The 17,498-nt window shown below is 52.3% G+C and overlaps 1 protein-coding gene across 8 annotated transcripts in view; it reads left to right on the forward strand.

Annotated features, from left to right (window-relative positions):
* The window catches only part of SCN5A (sodium voltage-gated channel alpha subunit 5), a 95,311-nt gene that overhangs the window by 71,133 nt on the left and 6,680 nt on the right, over positions 1–17,498 (forward strand). For 6 of the 8 annotated variants that reach the window (XM_004377313.1, XM_004377316.1, XM_004377317.1 and 3 more), the window contains 5 exons: positions 245–399; positions 7,729–7,902; positions 11,035–11,157; positions 13,277–13,558; positions 16,536–16,589. In XM_004377313.1, coding sequence (XP_004377370.1) covers positions 245–399; positions 7,729–7,902; positions 11,035–11,157; positions 13,277–13,558; positions 16,536–16,589 — 788 coding nt within the window. The remainder of the gene's footprint in view (positions 1–244; positions 400–7,728; positions 7,903–11,034; positions 11,158–13,276; positions 13,559–16,535; positions 16,590–17,498) is intronic. The other 2 variants (XM_004377315.1, XM_012555823.2) reach the window with 1 other exon arrangement.

Below are 17,498 nucleotides of genomic sequence, written 5' to 3' on the forward strand. Positions count from 1 at the left end.
CCCCCCACAGGCTGAGCCTGGCCCCACTGAGGCTCACCCACCCTGACCCCGCCCCACAGGCTGAGCCTGGCCCCACTGAGGCTCATGCACCCTGACCCCCCCACAGGCTGAGCCTGGCCCCACTGAGGCTCACCCACCCTGACCCCCCACAGGCTGAGCCTGGCCCCACTGAGGCTCACGCACCCTGACGCCCCACAGGCTGAGCCTGGCCCCACTGAGGCTCACCCACCCTGACCCCCCACAGGCTGTGTCCGGCGCTGCCCCTGCTGCACAGTGGACACCACACAAGCCCCAGGGAGGGTCTGGTGGCGGCTGCGTAAGACGTCCTATCGCATTGTGGAGCACAGCTGGTTCGAGACCTTCATCATCTTCATGATCCTGCTCAGCAGTGGAGCACTGGTACCCACCTCGGGGTGCAGGGTCGGGACAGACAAGGAGGGATGGAGGGAGGGGGAGAAAGAGGTCTCCAGCTGGAAAGCCAGGCCAGAAACTGGGGCAGAGCCTCTGCTGGAAATGTGCGCTCCCCAAGTCCCCAGGGCCAGAACCAGCTTACACACCCCCAACGCCCCCACCACATGTGGAGGTCAGAGCAGGAGGAGCTCAGAGGTCATCTGTCCAGCCTCCTTGTTCCATGGAAAGGAAATGATTCACTCAAGATCACAGTCCCAGCTGACAGAGGCCGCAGGTCACCCGCCCCCCACACTGGAGCTCTGATGCCACATCTGCCAACACCCAGCATCAGGGGCTCGATCAGGATCCTCAGAATGGGGTCAACAGCGCTGGCTACTGGTGCCGCAGTGGTTAAGAGCTCGGCTGCTCACCAAAAGGTTGGCAGTTCGAATCCACCAGCTGCTCCTTGGAAACCCTCTGGGGCAGTTCTGCCCTGTCCTGTAGGGTCGCTGTGAGTCGGGATGGACTCCACGGCAACGGGTTTTTGGTTGGCTCTGACTGATAGTGGTGGCTCCACCTATCCCACGTGCTCTGTGTACGAGGCTGTGCTGTTGGTTTCACACACTGTCACTTCAGTCCCCACGGTGACTCTGTAGAAACATTAAGTGACTTGCCCAAGGTCAGTCACCCGCAGGAGGCAGGTGTGGCATTTAAACTCAGCCAGCGGATTCCAGAGTCCTAAACGCTTTGCGCCTGACAACTCCCCTAAAGGCTGGCAGTTCGAACCCACCAAACGGTGCCACGGAAGAAAGGCCTGGAAACCTGCTTCCATAAGGATCAACCGAGAAACCAAACCCGTCAAGTCATTCCGACTCATAGTAGAACTGCCCCATAGGGTTTCCAAGGCTGTAAATCTTAATGAAAGCAGACTGCCACATCTTTCTCCTGCGGAGCAGCTGGTGGGTTCCAACCTCTCACCTTTCAGTTAGCAACTGAGCACTTAACCACTGCGCCACCAGGGCTCCCAGCCATAAAGATTACTATCAGATAAACCTCATGAAGCAGCTCGAGTCTGTAACACTTGGGGTCGCCATGAGTCAGAGTTGACTCAACAGCAGTGGGTTTGGTTTGGTTTGGTTTGCCTCGACCTTCCATTTGTCCAGGATATCTTTTCTGAGCTCTCTTTGTGTCTAGCCCTGCAAGTGATGGGGAAGGAATAGGAGGACAAGACCTCAGCCCTGGCCTAAGGGGCCCCTAGTCTAGCTGGGGAAACCATATTCAGTAGGATTGGGAGAGACCAGCACGAGACAGAGCTGAGCAAGGACTGGAGTGGAGTAGTCAGGGTGATGTGAGGTCAGTGGGACTGGAGCAATCAGGGAGGACTCCCTGCAGGAAGCAAATGGAGCTGGAGGTTTGTTGAGGCCAGGAGAAGCAGCCAGGCCCTCCAGGGTGGCCGCCTGTGGCTCCCAAGCTCCCTGCTGTCATCTCTCAGGGTCCTAGCAGGAGGTGGCACAGCCCTGGAGAGGGTTCTAAAAGGTGCTGGTCGGTGGAGAAGGGATATGAAACAGGGATGTTCCTGGCCCACATGGAGCAAGCACCCAGTAGAGCTGGGAGGTGAGACTCCCGTGGATGAGAAACTAACAGGGAAGCTTTGGACCATGACAGGAGGGAAGAGCACTGTGCCCCGAGGCTGTGTGCCTCTGCCCCGTGCTGCCTTCTGCGGAGGCAGGCCACGGGGGGCGCGGTGGCTGTACCTTGGAAGCCTCTGGGCTTCCCACCCTGCTCTCCCCCTCCCTGTTCTCAGCGGGCCTGGAGCCATGACTTGCAGCCTGCCTGCTGTTGTACCGTTGGCAGCTAGAGCCAAATTTCTGTAGGCTTCCAGAGAAGGATGATTTGACAATATGTCAACGAGTTTTGTTTTTAAACAGCCACTGAGTTGGGCTGTGGAGGACGAGCTCAGCCTGGCATCAGTGAGGAGGCGCTTTGGCAAGTGTCTGTTGAATCTGATCAGGGTAGACAGCCAAGCACGGCTGTTAAAAACCCATGTCAATGATATACTGAGAAAAAGAAGTCTAAGGGTGTTATTTAAAGTTGTAAACTTGCTTAACAAAAAACAGACTCTATCCCTTCCAAATTGCTGGGGGAAATTTTAAAAAAAAAACATCTTACAGCAAAAGGCAGGAGAAAATGAAGCAGCAAGGAAACACGAAAACAGAAAATACTATAGCAGAAGCAAGATCAAACGTGTTTTACTAATAAATGGAACTGGGTAAAATTCCTCTTTTAAAAGAAAAGGACTCTGAGTAGGTTAAAAAAAAGTCAGCTGTGTGCTCTCCAGGGGTGAACCTGCAACAGTGTGACTCAGAAATATTAAAAGTGAAATAATGAAGAGAGAACATCAGGCAGATGCAGGCAATGCCAACAGAAAGTAGGGGCTCACAGTAGTTATATTAAATGAAGCTAACTTCAGAGTAAACAGCTGACATAAGACAGAGGGCACAACATATAATAAGAATATAACTACTGTGAATGTTTTTGTTTGGGATGGCATAGCATTTAAATACATAAAGCAAAACCCACTGGAAAACTAAGAAATTGACAACAGTGCCATAGTAAAGAGAGACTTTACTACACTTCTAATAGTTCTTGACAAATCAAGAAGAAGAAAGAAAATGGGAGATCTAATATATATATGTGCCTGCATGCGTGTAAATTAATAAATTTACATTAATAATAATAAGGCTTAAATAGCACTTACTATATACCAGACACCGTTTCATGCATTTTACGAACATTAACCCATTTAATTCTCACAATAATCTAATGAGATTAAAAAAAAAAAACCATTGCCATCAAGTCAATTCCGACTCATAGCGACCCTAGAGGCCAGAGTAGAAACTACCCCATAGAGTTTCCAAGGAGCAGCTGGTGGATTTGAACTGCTGACCTTTCGGTTTGCAGCCCAGCTCTTACCCACTGCGTCATAGGTGCTATTATTAAGACCATTTTACAGGTAAGAAGATTAAGGCACAGAGAGACTAAGTAACTGCCCGAGTCACACAACGTAAAGTAAGCAGCAGAGCCTAGATTCAAACTCAGACAGCCTAGCTGCAGTTTACCCTCTTAACCACTGCACTGTATTACTTTGCATTTATGTTAAATCCAATACCAGGAAATTAAAAAAAAAAATCTTCTTTCCAAGTAGCCATGAAACATTGACTAAAATTGACCTATTCAGTACAGACTGTATTATCTGACAATAAAACTAGAAATAATAAAAATAGAAAGATGTAAAACAGACACTTAAAAATGTAAAAGTCATTCTTAAACAAACCTTAGATCAAATGACATAGTTTGGCGGCAAGTTCATTATATTATTTAACTTATTTATTAAATAAAGAGGGCCATTTGTGGACTATTGATGACAGTGTGTTGTAAATCAAAAATTACAAGTCAACAGACTCTGTCCATCTGACATCTAGAAAAATAAGGAAAGAAAAAAACGTGACTGGAAAATAACAATAATGAGAATCCTACATATGGGAGGCAACCAAAGCTACAGTTAGAGGAAATTTCATAGACTTACACACTGTTACTGTTAAATTATTTAACTCAAGAAATGGGAAATACAACAGCAAAATAACTTTAAAGAAACCAAAGGAAGTAATTAATAAAATAAAAACATAAATTAATGAATCAGAAAATAGATAGTAAAACTGATATAAAATTCCAAAGCTGATTTCTTGAAAAATTAAAACAAATAGGTAAACCCCTGGCTAATCTCCAAGAGTGGACTCTTTCTGAGAAAGAAAATAATTTTAATTCTAATTAAAATAATCTAATATCTGAAACCCTGGTGGTGTAGTGTTTAAGAGGTATGGCTGCTAACCAAAAGGCTGGCAGTTCAAATCCACCAGGCGCTCCTTGGAAACCCTGTGGGACAGTTCTACTCTGTCCTATAGGGTCGTTATGAGTCGGAATAGACTCAACAGAAACAGGTTTTCAGGTTTTAGTATATGAAAAAAGAAAGTCTATACATTCTTTTTATGAAAGCTACCCAAAATAAAACCAAACCCACGGCCATCGAGTTGATCCCAACTCACAGTGACCTTATAAGGGCAGAGTAGAACTGCTGCATAGGGTCCCCAAGGCTGTAATCTTTACGGGAGCAGACTGCCACATCTTTCTCCTACAGAGTGACTGGTGGGTTCAAACTGCCAACCTTTCAGTTAGCAGCCAAACCCTTTAACCACTGCACCATCAGGGCTCCTTTCTGAAAGGTAAGTAACGCTAATTTCAGAAACGTCAAGTTTACCCAGAGGAATGCCATAGACTAGACTTCGTTCTCTGTACTTGGGATGCTGATGCAAAAATAGTGGCAGCTAGGATCCTGCAGTACGTTAAAAAGACTAAACACGTCACAGCTCGACCTGTTCTAAGATGTCAGAGCGGTACCTGTTTATGTGAGCAGGACGAAGATGAAAAACCATGCAGTTGTCTTAATGCCTGATTTTTAAATTTCTTGCTAAGAACAGAAGTAAAAGATGTTTCCTTAATTTAGTGAAAAATTTATCTCTCAAATCATATCATCATCATTAGTAGTAAAACACTTGAAATATTTTCATTAACATCAGGAATAAGAAAAGGATGATTCAACTACAATTCAGCTGTTGTTAATTGTTTAATGGTATTCTTGGAGTACTAGCCAGTGCAATTAATCAAGAAAATGAAACACACAGTATAAAACTTGGGAAATAGAAGAACTGAAGTACTAGCCAATACAGTTAGTCAAGAGTTATAAAATGAGAGTTAAAAATAGTGGAAATAAATATAAATATATAATTATTTGTAGATAATATGATTGCCTAGAAAAAAATTAAACCTATTAGCAACATGATATGGCCAGTTAAAAAATAAATATACAAAGAATTGTTCTTGTTTTTATATGGATGGAAACCATTTAATCATGAATAGCATTTCTCAGATATTCCTTACTCGAAGGGTGGATTGGAAATAAATATTTTTTTAAAAAAACTCATTGCCGTCGAGTCAATTCCGACTCATAGTGACCCTATAGAGCAGAGTAGAACTGCCCCATAGGGCTTCCAAGGAGCACCTGGTGGATTCGAACTGCTGACCTTTTGGTTGGCAGCAGTAGCTCTTAACCACTACGCCACCCGGGTTTCCAAATACATCGTAGTATATGCAAATAATGAGATATTATGCAGCCTTTAAAAAGAATAACATATATTATCATGTGTATTCACATTATGGAGCCCTGGCAGCGCAGTGGTTAAGAGCTCGACTGCTAACCAAAAGATCAGCAGTTCGAATCCATCAGCCGCTCCTTGGAAACCCTGTGGGGCAGTTCTGCTCTGTCCTGTACGGTTGCTATGGGTCGGAACCAACTCGACGGCACCTAACAACAAAAACAAATTCACGTTATTGAGTGGATAAATGTTCACGATGTATTGTTTAGTGGAAAAATGATTTCAAAGCAAAGTATTTACTATAACAACTTGTAAAATTGTAGGGTGTGCATACACATACAGAGAGATGTCGGAAGAATGTTCACCTAAATGTTAGCAGAACCACTGAAATTAGAGGTGACTTTTACTTCTTTATAATTTCTGCGAGCTATGTTGGTGTAGTGGTTAAGTGTTCGGCGGCTAACAAAAAAGTCGGCAGTTCAAATCCACCAGCTGCTATGGGGCGGTGCTACTCTGTCCTATAGGGTCGCTGTGAGTCGGAATCGACTCGACGGCAACGAGTTTGGCTTAGTTTTTTATAATTTCTATATTACTGAATTTTTTTACGTGAAGCATACATCAATTTTTATAATCAGGAAAAAAAATACACATAATTGTTATCTTGAACAACTCCCAAAGTCCATTTAAAAAAAAAACCAAACCTGTTGCTATCCAGGCGATTCTGACTCATAACAACCCTACAGGACAAAGTCGCACTGCCCCGTAGGGTTTCCAAGGAGCGGCTGGTGGCTTTGAACTGTCGACCTTTTGCTTAGCAGCTGTAGCTCTTAACCACTGCTCCACCAGGGCTCTCCAAAGTCCACTGGGGACCTGAATTAGGTTGTTGCACTGTTTACACTGACCACACTGGCCATATATGTGCTTCAGCCGTGCATACAGCATGAGCACAGTGCAGGCACCTGGCTGCTTTGGCACCCGGGGGCCCCGAAGTCGGACAGGGAGGCCCGGGGTGACAGGCGGGAGGCTTCTCCTCAGGGCCCTCTCTGACGCGCTTGGTTGCCTAGGCTGGGAGCCACAGAGCACGCTCTTGGCTGGTAAGGAGTACGCCTCGAGGGGCAGGTACAACCAGAAGCTGGGGGTGGAAGAGGGCAGCGGGACCCATCGGGGGGTCTCTGTTGGCTCGGGGATGTGGGCTGAGGCGGGAATAAGATGGAGAAAGATGCCTGCTAGCATTTTGGCAAAGAGACTCCTAGACTCTGAAGATTGGGAGAGATTTGCCTTCAGCTAGCTAGTCCTGTTGCGCGTCCTAAGCTTCATGCCTACAAACTGCCTTTACTGCCATTTATTTAGAATTTTGCTTTAAGTCAACTCACTGGTCTTTGCTTAAATAAACTTACTATAAAAACCAAAAAGCCCGTTGCCTTGCAGTGGATTCCAACTCATGGCTAGCCCGTGTTTTACAGAGGAGAGCTGAGCTTTGTGGGGTTTTCTTGGCTGTAATCTTTACAGAAACAGATCACCAGGCCTTTCTTCCACAGATCCTCTGGGTGGGTTCTGACTACTAACTCCTGGTTAGTAGTCGAGTCGGGTGCAAACCACTTGTGCCACCCATGGACCTCTAAATTTATTGAAAAGGGAAACTTTAATACTATAATTGGAAACTAACATTATTTCCTGTAAAAAGTAGGTAACTATCTAAAGTAAGTTGAGTGAAGGCAAAACAGAGTGAAAAACACAGGTTTATGCAGTTTCCAGCAGAAGGCCGTGAGCTGAGCCTGCACACCTCTCTCCTTGTTAAAACGGGAGATGAGCACGTTTTTGAAACGTCTTAAGGACCACTAGCCCCAAACTGAGACTTACTCTCTCATGTGAAGGAAGAAACTTTCTCCCTCTGTCCTCTGTTTCCACACCACGTAAGATCATTTCACAAGCCACCAGCGGTACGCACCCCTCACTGGAGGGAGGGCTCGCTGCTCAGTCCGGCATCAGCCCCTCCACTTTGGTTCTCACCCCAGCTTCCCACCCTCCTGGGTCGGTGTTAGATATGACCAGGGTTATTCTTAGAAACTTGGCGTGGGGTGGATCTGCAGCGGTCGGGCTCGGTGTCCTCGTCCGACCTTGCCTGCAGGCCTTCGAGGACATCTACCTGGAGGAGCGGAAGACCATCAAGGTGCTGCTGGAGTATGCTGACAAGATGTTCACCTATGTCTTCGTGCTCGAGATGCTGCTCAAGTGGGTGGCCTACGGCTTCAAGAAGTACTTCACTAATGCCTGGTGCTGGCTGGACTTCCTCATCGTGGACGTGAGTGGGACCCCGAGGGCGCTGGGGAGGGCGGAGGAGCTGAGGCAGAAGGTGGGATGTCAGGGAAGCCTGCTCGGGTGGGGGCGCTCAGCCAGGCCGCGGGGCGAGAAGAGGCCGTGAGTTGGGGTCGTGGAGGAGAAACGCAGGCCCAGTTCTCAGGGCCCCCGGTCTGGGAGGAAGAGGAGAAATCGGGGACATGGCCCTACCGTGGGACCCCCAATATGGGGGCAGACCTGGGCCCTGCTGCCCTCAGGAGCCACCAGGCAGCAGGTTGGCAACTGGAGGGGGGCCCTGCCCCACAGCTACCCAGACCCCAGGGTGAGCGCGGGTCCCATCCCACAGGGGTCCTGAAGCAGTCACGCGGGAGAGTAGCCAGAGGGGGGAGAAACAGAAAGGCTGGGGGTTGCTGAGCAGCCCGGGACCTGTGCTCAGTGCGGCCAGGGGGCTCACCGTGAAGGCGGAGGGCTCAGGTGACTGTTCCAGGCTGCAGTGGGCCCCAGAACGGCGTGGGCCTGGCTCTGCAGACAGCAGGGGGCTTTCGGAAGCTGGGCCACCCGAGCCTGGGTGGGGGGTCAGCTGTGAGTGGCCGTGGCAGAGAAGGCTCCCATGCCAGATCGTAGCGCACGGAGCTGCAGCCCCAGGTCCTTGGACCTCCAGCGTGGGCCTCTCCCGTCACCCCAACTGGCTGACAGGATGCTAATGCTGGGCGAGGGGTGCTGGGGTGCAGAGGGAGAGAGGAGTCGCCAGACACCCTCAGAGCCTGGCCCAGCCCTCACAGCCTCCCTGAGATAAGCTGAGGCGTCCCTGCCGGGGCGGCTGGGGGAGGGACTTGACCTCTGGCAGCTCAGCCCTGAGGCCCCTGGTCCCGGTGCTCCTGCAGCTCCGTGGAAGTTGGGCCTGAGGGGGGGATCCCCCAAGGCAGGCCAGAGGGAACCTGCCACCCCCTTACCTGCCTTCTTGGGGAACTCGGTGCTTCCCTGCTTGGTCCCACAGTGGGAGAATGAGCCTGCAGAGCAGGAAGCTGAGGCCCAGAGGAGGGAGGGACCTGGCCCAGGTCAAGCAGTGTGGGCGGGGCGGGGGGGGCCGGAAGCCAGCTTTCTTGACGCTGACACTGCTACCCCCATCTCACGCTTCACGGGAAGTAGAGCCAGAGACTCGGCGAGGATGTTCCCAGGATCATTTTATTCATTTTTTCTTCTTTCAATAAGCACGGTTGAGCGTCTACTGTGTTCAAGCCCTGGTAGGTCCTGGGGATAGCAGGGAACACGAGCGGGAAGAATCCTTGCCAGCATGGAACTTATATTCTGGCGGAGGAAGGTGGCCACAAACCATAAGCATAATATTATCAATGGATTTTATGGTAGAAAGTCTTATGTACTGTGGAGAAGAAAGGAATTGGAGACAGAAAGATATTAGGTGCCAGGATTGGGAGGGGAGATGCAGGCTGCAGCTTCAAATCTGCTAGCCAGAGTGGGCCCACCGAGCAGGTGACATCTGAGCAGATGTGAAGGACGTTGGGGTGCCAGGCAGCTGTCTGCAGAACGTTCCAAGTAGAGCCCGAATCAGCAGCGCAAAGGCACCGTGGTGGGAGTGTGCCTGGCAGACTGCAAGGGGGCCGGAGTGGCTGAGCAGGGTGAGTGGGGGCTGGGGGCTTCAGAGACGAGGCCAGGCCGCACTGGGGTGTGCGGCTTTGAGAAAAGCCATGGGCTTTGATTCAGAATGAAACTGGGAGGCAAAGAGTGCCGTGACCTGACCCCTGCTCTCCGAGGATCGCGTGGCAATAGGAAGCAGGGAGGGGAGTAGGGGGCTGTGGCAGAAATCCAGGGGGATGGCGGTGGCCTGAAGTGGTGAGGAGTGTTTGGACTTGGGCTGTAGTTTGAAGGCAGAGCCAACAGGAAATCCTGACAGGTTAGACGTAGGGTGAGAGACAGAGAGAGGGCAAGGATGACGCCAAGGCCTGGGGTCCGAGCAGCTGGAAGGACGGAGTGGTATCAGCTGCCGTGGGAGACTAGGGGCAGAAAGAATAGAAAAGGCACGGGTGAGCCGGCTGAGAACTGGGCGGGTGGACTGGTGGTCCCAGTGCCCTGGAGGCCCTGTCCTCAGGAGGAGGTCACCTGAGAGACGCAGTCGGCGGGCGTCGTGGGGCGGCATGCAGGGCACCCTGGATGTCTTCCTCCTCCGACCCCCCTGCGGCCCTTCCCACCTCGAGCTTCTAAGCCTGGGAGGAGGCTGTGGGACTCACCACCCCAGCTGCCCTGAGCCCAGGGAGGTGTTGATGGCAATGCAGGCGAGCTCAGGCAGGACCATCTCAACCTGCAGTCGCAGCCGTAACTAAGAGGGGAGTGGGCGCTCAAGGCCCTTCAGGAGGTAAAATCCACTGAGCGGAAATGCCCAGGTGGGTGGGCAAGGGCGCAGAGCTCCACAGCTCCCACCCCACAAAGCCCCGACCTGTGCCTCCCTCCTTGGAAGATGTCAGGGTGTGGCAAAGTCCCGCTTTGTGGCAATGCCCCCAGGAATCTCTCTGCTCATGCCCAAGCCATGCCATCCTTCCTTCCCAAAAAGAGGCTTTCTGTGGGTGGGAAGTGACAGACCCATGGATGTAACTTGAAGGAAAGCCCAGCTTTGAGTCCCTGCTCCCCCACGCCAGCTGGGGGGTGGGGGTGTTTAGCACTCAGTCCTCTCATCTGTAGATTAGGGATACGGCATTTCAACGCCCTAGGGTTACTGCTGAGCCCTGGTACCACAGTGGTTAAGTGGCTGCTAACCCAAAGGTCGGCAGTTCGAATCTACCAGCTGCTCCTTGGAAATCCTAATGGGCAGTTCTACTCTGTCCTACAGGGTCCCTATGAGTTGAATCGACTCAACGGCAAAGGGTTTGGTTACTGGAGCTCTTACAGAGCATGTGTGTGAAGTGCCTGGCACACCTGGGCTTGCCCCACGCCTCGTGGCCCAGGAAGCCTGGTGCAGTGCATGGCGGACCTGAGAAAATGACCCAGCTCTGGGATAATGAAGATGGAACGCAGGAAAGCCTGCCGGCTCTCTCCTGCCCGGCCCTGGCTAAGGTGGGCAGGAAGCCCTACCATCTTGTCTCCAGAGCTGTCCCGCCCCAGCCCACCCCTCTGCCTCCCACAGGTCTCGCTGATAAGTCTGGTGGCCAACACCCTGGGCTTTGCTGAGATGGGCCCCATCAAGTCTCTGCGGACACTGCGTGCGCTCCGACCTCTGAGGGCCTTGTCACGGTTCGAAGGCATGAGGGTGAGAAGGGGCTGCTGCTTCCCACTGGGGGAGTGGGAGGTGGTTCTGCTGAGGGGATCCCCAGGCTCAGCTTGCTGACCAAGCGGCCCAGCCCAGAGCGCGGACCTGTAGCCTTGCCTGGCTCGGTCCAGAATCTCCAGGAGAGGCCAACTGGGGCTAGGAGGCCCTGGGAAGGGTAGAGAGCTGTGAGGACCCTCTCTGGGCTCTCAGCGTTCAGCCCTCTGGGCTCCCGTGAGGGCCCCGAGAGAGCTGAAAAGACCAGGAAGCAGAGCTCCCAGGCACAGGGGCTCCGCCAGGCCCCCAGCCCCACTGGCACTCAGACCCCTCCACTTCCCGTCCCTGGGTCTGGTCTCTGTGTGCGTGTGGCACGCACAGGCTGGCCCTCCCTCTGCATGTGACGGGCAGGGGGCTGTGGTGAGGACAGCCAGCGGCGAGGGCCATGGGCAGGCTGCCTTCTCTCCTTGGGCGTCGGTTTGCAGAGTGAAAGGGTCGTTGGCTTTGTCAGCGATTCTGCACTGTGTTCTTAGTGCGGAGCTCTCTGCGTTCCTCAAATCACATTTCACCAGAGAACGTGAGCGGATCAAGCAAACGAAAGAGCCCATCGAGAAAAGCAGTAGCCGTGATATCTGCGGTCAGAAAACGAACAGGCACAATATACGGGTGTGTGTGTGTGCGCGCACACGCATGTGTGTGTGTGCGTGTGTGTGCGTGCCCATGCGTGCATGTGTGTGTGCACGTGTATGTGCGTGTGTGCGCGTGTGTGTGCGCATGCGTGTGCGTGCGTGTGTGTGCCCGTGTATGTGTGTGTGGGTGTGTGTGCGTGTATGTGGGGTGTGTGGGTGTGGGTGTGTGCGTGTATGGGTGTGTGCGTGTGGGTGTGGGTGTGTACATACACACACGTATGTCATTTATGAAATGTGCCAGATTCCATGTGCCTTCAGAAGATACCTCTGTATCTCCCCCATGGTCCCAGCAAGCACATCACGACCCACCATTTGGCTGCGTTGACTTTGCCCACACCCCCAATTCATGAAGCAACGAATCACTTATTCCTGGTGGGAAACCATCGGCAAGCGGATAGTCTGACGCACGTTCAGTGTACCTCTGGGGGCAAGGACATTTGATTCCAGAGGGACGAGGGGGAGATGCTGGTTGCCAGGAATGCCTCTGCAGTGACTGTTGGCCGCAGAGCCAGGCCGGGGGCAAACTCCAGGGCCTCGCACCCACCTGAAGCTTGGGGCCCTTGAGAGTCAGGCTTCCTGCTCTGCTCCCATGGTTCATGGCGGCTGCTGAGGGACAAGGGGCTCCTTCGTGTTTGCACGTGTCAGCATTACCTACCCAGCACTCAGGCCCTGTGCGTTCCTCCGCACACAGCCCACATCCAGCTTCACTCTCCGTCTGTGTTGCAAACATGTCCCTGATTCACGGACAGCTGGGGGCGTGGTCCCTGAGTGGAGTGTACTGCCCCAAATGCATTGGCCACGGAAGCCTCTGATGGGTGCTGTGATTGTGGATGATGAGTGTGGGGCTCTGGGGTCAGGAGCCGCTCTCACGGGAGTGGGGAGAGGCACTCGGAGCACCTACACCACCTGCCCTCGGGAGCCCTGCAGAAATGTCACGGCTCCCTCCAGACATGCCGCACCGAGGTTCCCAGGTACTTTAAGGAGGAACACCCGTCCAGGTAGCAGCAACCCTAAAGTGTACCAGGAAGTTACCTCAGAGAATGAAAGGACCAATGGGATCGATAGGCATGAAGTTTTAGGAAGGTCTCTCCAGATGCCTTTTCCCGTCAGAGTTCTGGTGTACTCAACTAGCAGACCCTGTTGAAAACTAAGTTCTGAAGGTCATGGATGCAGGAGGGCCGACACGGAAAGGCATTTGCTCTGGAATGGCATGTGACTTTGGGGTGGCACAGAAAAGGCTCCTATGCTCTCTCACTCCCCACCAGGGCGTCCAGCCAAGGAGTTGGTCTTTCCTTGAGGACAGGAAGTGTGGCACGCAGCCCGAGACCTGAAGATTTCCCACCCCAGGCATCTGTAGTCAGGGAGTTCGGTTGCTGGGGGGGTCCTGCATGTCCTCTGGGCTCCCCAGGAGCTGAGCCTCTTTTCTGTCCCTTGAGGTCGTGGTCAATGCCCTGGTGGGTGCCATCCCGTCCATCATGAACGTCCTGCTCGTCTGCCTCATATTCTGGCTCATCTTCAGCATCATGGGTGTGAACCTCTTTGCGGGGAAGTTCGGGAGGTGCATCAACCAGACGGAGGGAGACCAGCCCTTGAACTACACCATTGTGAACAACAAGAGCGAGTGTGAGGCCTTCAATGTGACTGGCGAGTTGTACTGGACCAAGGTGAAGGTCAACTTTGACAACGTGGGAGCCGGGTACCTGGCCCTTCTGCAGGTGGTAAGTCCTGGAGGGGAGGGGCTCCTTCCTTGTACTGGCCCTCCAGCAACAGGTGCCTTGACCCATGGCGTGGGCAGGAGGGGGGCAGTGGGGCTGCCCTGCATCCTCACAATAGGGTCACGCTGCCCCCCAAAAAAGGTTAAATGTTCTCCAGGGACTTCGTGGCTCCTTGGGAAGCCCCCAGGCTTCCAGCTGTAGAGGAGATGCCACTTTCTGCAAGGTGCATGGTGAGGGGTGACGCAGGTGAGCCCTGCCGCAGAACATGCTCACCAGCCAGGCATCAGTTTGACGTCTTCATGCTGTGAGTTTGGCAGTGTAAGGGCACAGGTTAAAAATGAAAGACCTCAGCAAAATTGTGACCCTGGCCACCCTGTTATAAAAGGTGGTGATACTTGCTGTGTTGTTTAAAAAGGTGTGTTTATTTCTGTTTTTGATGTGCAAGATGTGTGATGTTTAAACAGTCTCTCCAGAATTTCCATTCATCTGTGAATATGGGTGGCTTCCGTGATTATAACACGTGTCGAAAATGAACCTACTGCCAGGCTCGGGGACAGAGACGCAAACAGATCACAGTGCATACAGCTGCAGCTGGCTTTTCCGGCTAGTCTGGTCTTGAGTCCAGACACACAGCTCTAGTCCCAAGTAGAGTCCCCGGACTCTCTCCTGAAAACCTCCTGCGTGTCCACTCACGCCTCCACCCGTTCCTTAAACTCTGGTCGTTGCCTCCCCAAAGACTCCCCTGCAGCACCAGGGGAGAACAGGATTGGGAGCCTACCGTCCCCGTGGCTGTCCCTCTGAGCTGTCAGAACTTTGTCCCCAGAACCTTCGGATGGGCAGAACCACTCAGTGACTGGGAGACTTTGTCCACAAGCATCTGGTAACCTTGGGTGGCCCTAGAAGTTTCCAAAACATTTTCAGGCCTCTTCTCTCTCACAAGGCCCTGGGGGCTCACTGTGCCACAGTGGTACAGAAACCAAACCAAACCCATCACCATCGAGTTCATTTTGACTGATGGTGACCCTATAGGACAGAGTAGAACTGCCCCATAGGGCTTCCAAGGAGCAGCCAGTGGAGTAAAACTGCCCACCTTTGGTTAGCAGCTGAGCTCTTAACCACTGAGCCACCAGGCTGCACACAGTGGCACAGAAAGCTGGAGTCATTTGCCTTCTCTGGGCCTCGGTTTCCCCATCGGACCTGCCTGCTTCATAAGAACACTCAGACACAAACGTTTATGCAGCTGAGCTTGTGCCCTCAAAGGAGGCCGGGGCGAGGCTGGATTCCGCCAAGGTCGCACTGGGCGATTCCTACCATCGCCACACATCTTTCTCGGGCTCGTTTGGAATCTTCAGAGGAGCCCAGAGTGGGACAGACATGTTGCCGGCACAGGCCCTGTCCCCTTCAGCCTCTCTCTTCTCTCATGCTGTGGTGTGCTAGAGCCAGCTTGTACCGGCTCACAAGAGCCGATTTTTACATTTTCAGGAATTTCGCAAACTACTTGCTAAACACAGCCATTATTCAGAATTAAATTATATAAACTTGTAATTAACTAAATGATATTAAAGCATCGACAATAAGGTTTCCATTACATTTTACTATCATCTATGCACTAAAACCAAGAAAAGAAACCAAACCTGTCACCATCGAATCGATCCCGACTCATAGTGACTCTGCAGGGCGGAGTACAACTGCCTCGTAAGGTTTCCAAGGAGCGGCTGGTGGATTCAAACTGCCGACCTTTTGGTGAGCAGCAAAGCTGTTCACTGCTGAGCACCAGAGCTCCACCTATGCACTAAAAGTTATTTATGTCTCTCGTATCTGTGTGGGGGAAATACTGTAACAGCATGCTCCTGCGTGTCTCCTTGCAACTCTGTGTTCAGTAACTCCATGCTGGCAACTTGAAATCAGCCATGGTGGGAGTATTTACACAGGAGAAATTGGCAAACAACAATCTGGGCTTATTTTTCTTCTGGAAAGCCAGTTGTTAAACATTTCTCAGAACACTGGCAAAAAATAAACCCAAACCCATTGGCATCGAGTCAATTCCAACCCATAGCAACCCTGGCAAAAGGACCCCCTTAAGTCCAAGGGAAGGTTGGGATTCTTTAGGGACTGCCTTTGGAAGTCCATAGAACAAAGCCACATGGTTCTCTGAGCTGCATGACACAGGGAGCTTAAGTCAGAACAGAAAGCCCAAGCCCCACCTCTTTGTCCCTGACACGGGCTGTCGGACCAGGGGCGGATTATCCAGTAAGCAAGGTGCTCACAGGCTTACAGTAAGGAAGGTTCTCAGCGGCGTAGCTGAGCTTGCTTACTAACCTGTAGTGCACCATTTTACATCTGTGATGTGGCAAAAAACAGGTGAAATGGTGCACTACAGATGAGTAAGGAAGCACAAGTGAGCCCATGCCTACCTTGCTTATGGGGTAATCCGTCCCTGGTGGGGACCCTGTGTCATTTTAGATTCTGAGATGAGTGTGGATCTGAAGACAGACCCTTCAGGCCTCATCAGTCTCTGGATTTCTTGTCCTCGATCAAGAAGCTGGTTCCCCCATTGTGTGGCTCCATGGGGTGTCTGCTGGGCAGGCTTTCCCTGCATCCCAGCCTGTGCCAAACCAAAAAAACAAACCAAACCCATTGCCGTTGAGTTGATTCCGACTCATAGTGACCCTAAAGGACAAAGTAGAACTGCCCCATAGGGTTTCCAAGGAGCAGCTGGTGGATTCAAACTGCCAACCTTTTGGTTAGGAGCCGAGCTCTTAACCACTATGCCACCAGGGTTTCCCAGCCCATGCCACCACCCCCTAAACCAAGAAGGCCCTTCCCTGACCTCTTGGCCAGTTGGACACTGCTGAAGGGGGTGGGGGAGGCTGCTTGTAGGGGGCTCTATCCTGGTCTCATTTGTCCAGACAGGAGCCCTGAGTGGCTTAGGCAAGGCATGGAGTTAATTGACTTTCTTAATCTTGTCTTTTCCTTCCAGGCAACATTTAAAGGCTGGATGGACATCATGTATGCGGCTGTGGACTCCAGGGGGGTAGGTTGCCACACAGGCCTCTCTCACTAAAGCGGGCACCTGTGTCCACATCTGAAAGCCCAGCCCACAAGGACAAGATCTCCTGGGCTAGCCTGCGGCTCACAGTCTCTGGGATGCCCAGCCTCCGCCCTGGGCCAAGGCTGTGGCCTCCCAAGGCATCTCGAGATTCTCAGTTGTCTCTTGAATTAAATTCACTGTAGTTTAAAGTCTTTCCCCAGGAGGACAGGGGGAAGCAACAGAGACTCGAGTCTAGTTTCGTCCTTGTCCTTGGGCCCCACCCAGTCACACTGATGGCGTGGTGAAGACTGAGATGCTCGATGTACTCAGACCTCCCAGTCCCCAGGTGCTGAAGCCGTGCTGTGATCACGTGCCACCCTGAGCCCAGTGCTGCTCTCCCACCGTTCACCATCGCTCCTCTCACTTCTATCCCACCTGCCCCGGCCCTGCTCTGCACCTACCAGACACACATCTGTGCTGGTGACCTGCCTCCGGACACTCATCTCTCCCACAGAGCGGATACGCAGCCAGCTCTCTGCCTCCACCCCCCTGCCTGTCTGATCACCCAGAACACATCCGGTCTTGGCCCCAGACCGTGCCCCTCCTCGTCCCTTAGACCACAGTCTGACCCCATCACCCCCGAGACCGTGCCCCTGCTCATCCCCTAGACCACACCCCCAGACCGTGCCCCTCCTCATCCCCTAGACCACACACCCCCAGACCGTGCCCCTCCTCATCCCCTAGACCACACACCCCCAGACCGTGCCCCTCCTCATCCCCTAGACCACACACCCCCAGACCGTGCTCCTCCTCATCACCTAGACCACATCCCCCAGACCATGCCCCTCCTTATCCTCTAGACCACACCCCCCTAGACCATGCCCCTGCTCATTCCCTAGACCACACCCCCCC

Source organism: Trichechus manatus, unplaced genomic scaffold (assembly GCF_000243295.1).
Source record: "Trichechus manatus latirostris isolate Lorelei unplaced genomic scaffold, TriManLat1.0 scaffold00049, whole genome shotgun sequence".
In the NCBI taxonomy this organism is placed as follows: domain Eukaryota; kingdom Metazoa; phylum Chordata; class Mammalia; order Sirenia; family Trichechidae; genus Trichechus; species Trichechus manatus.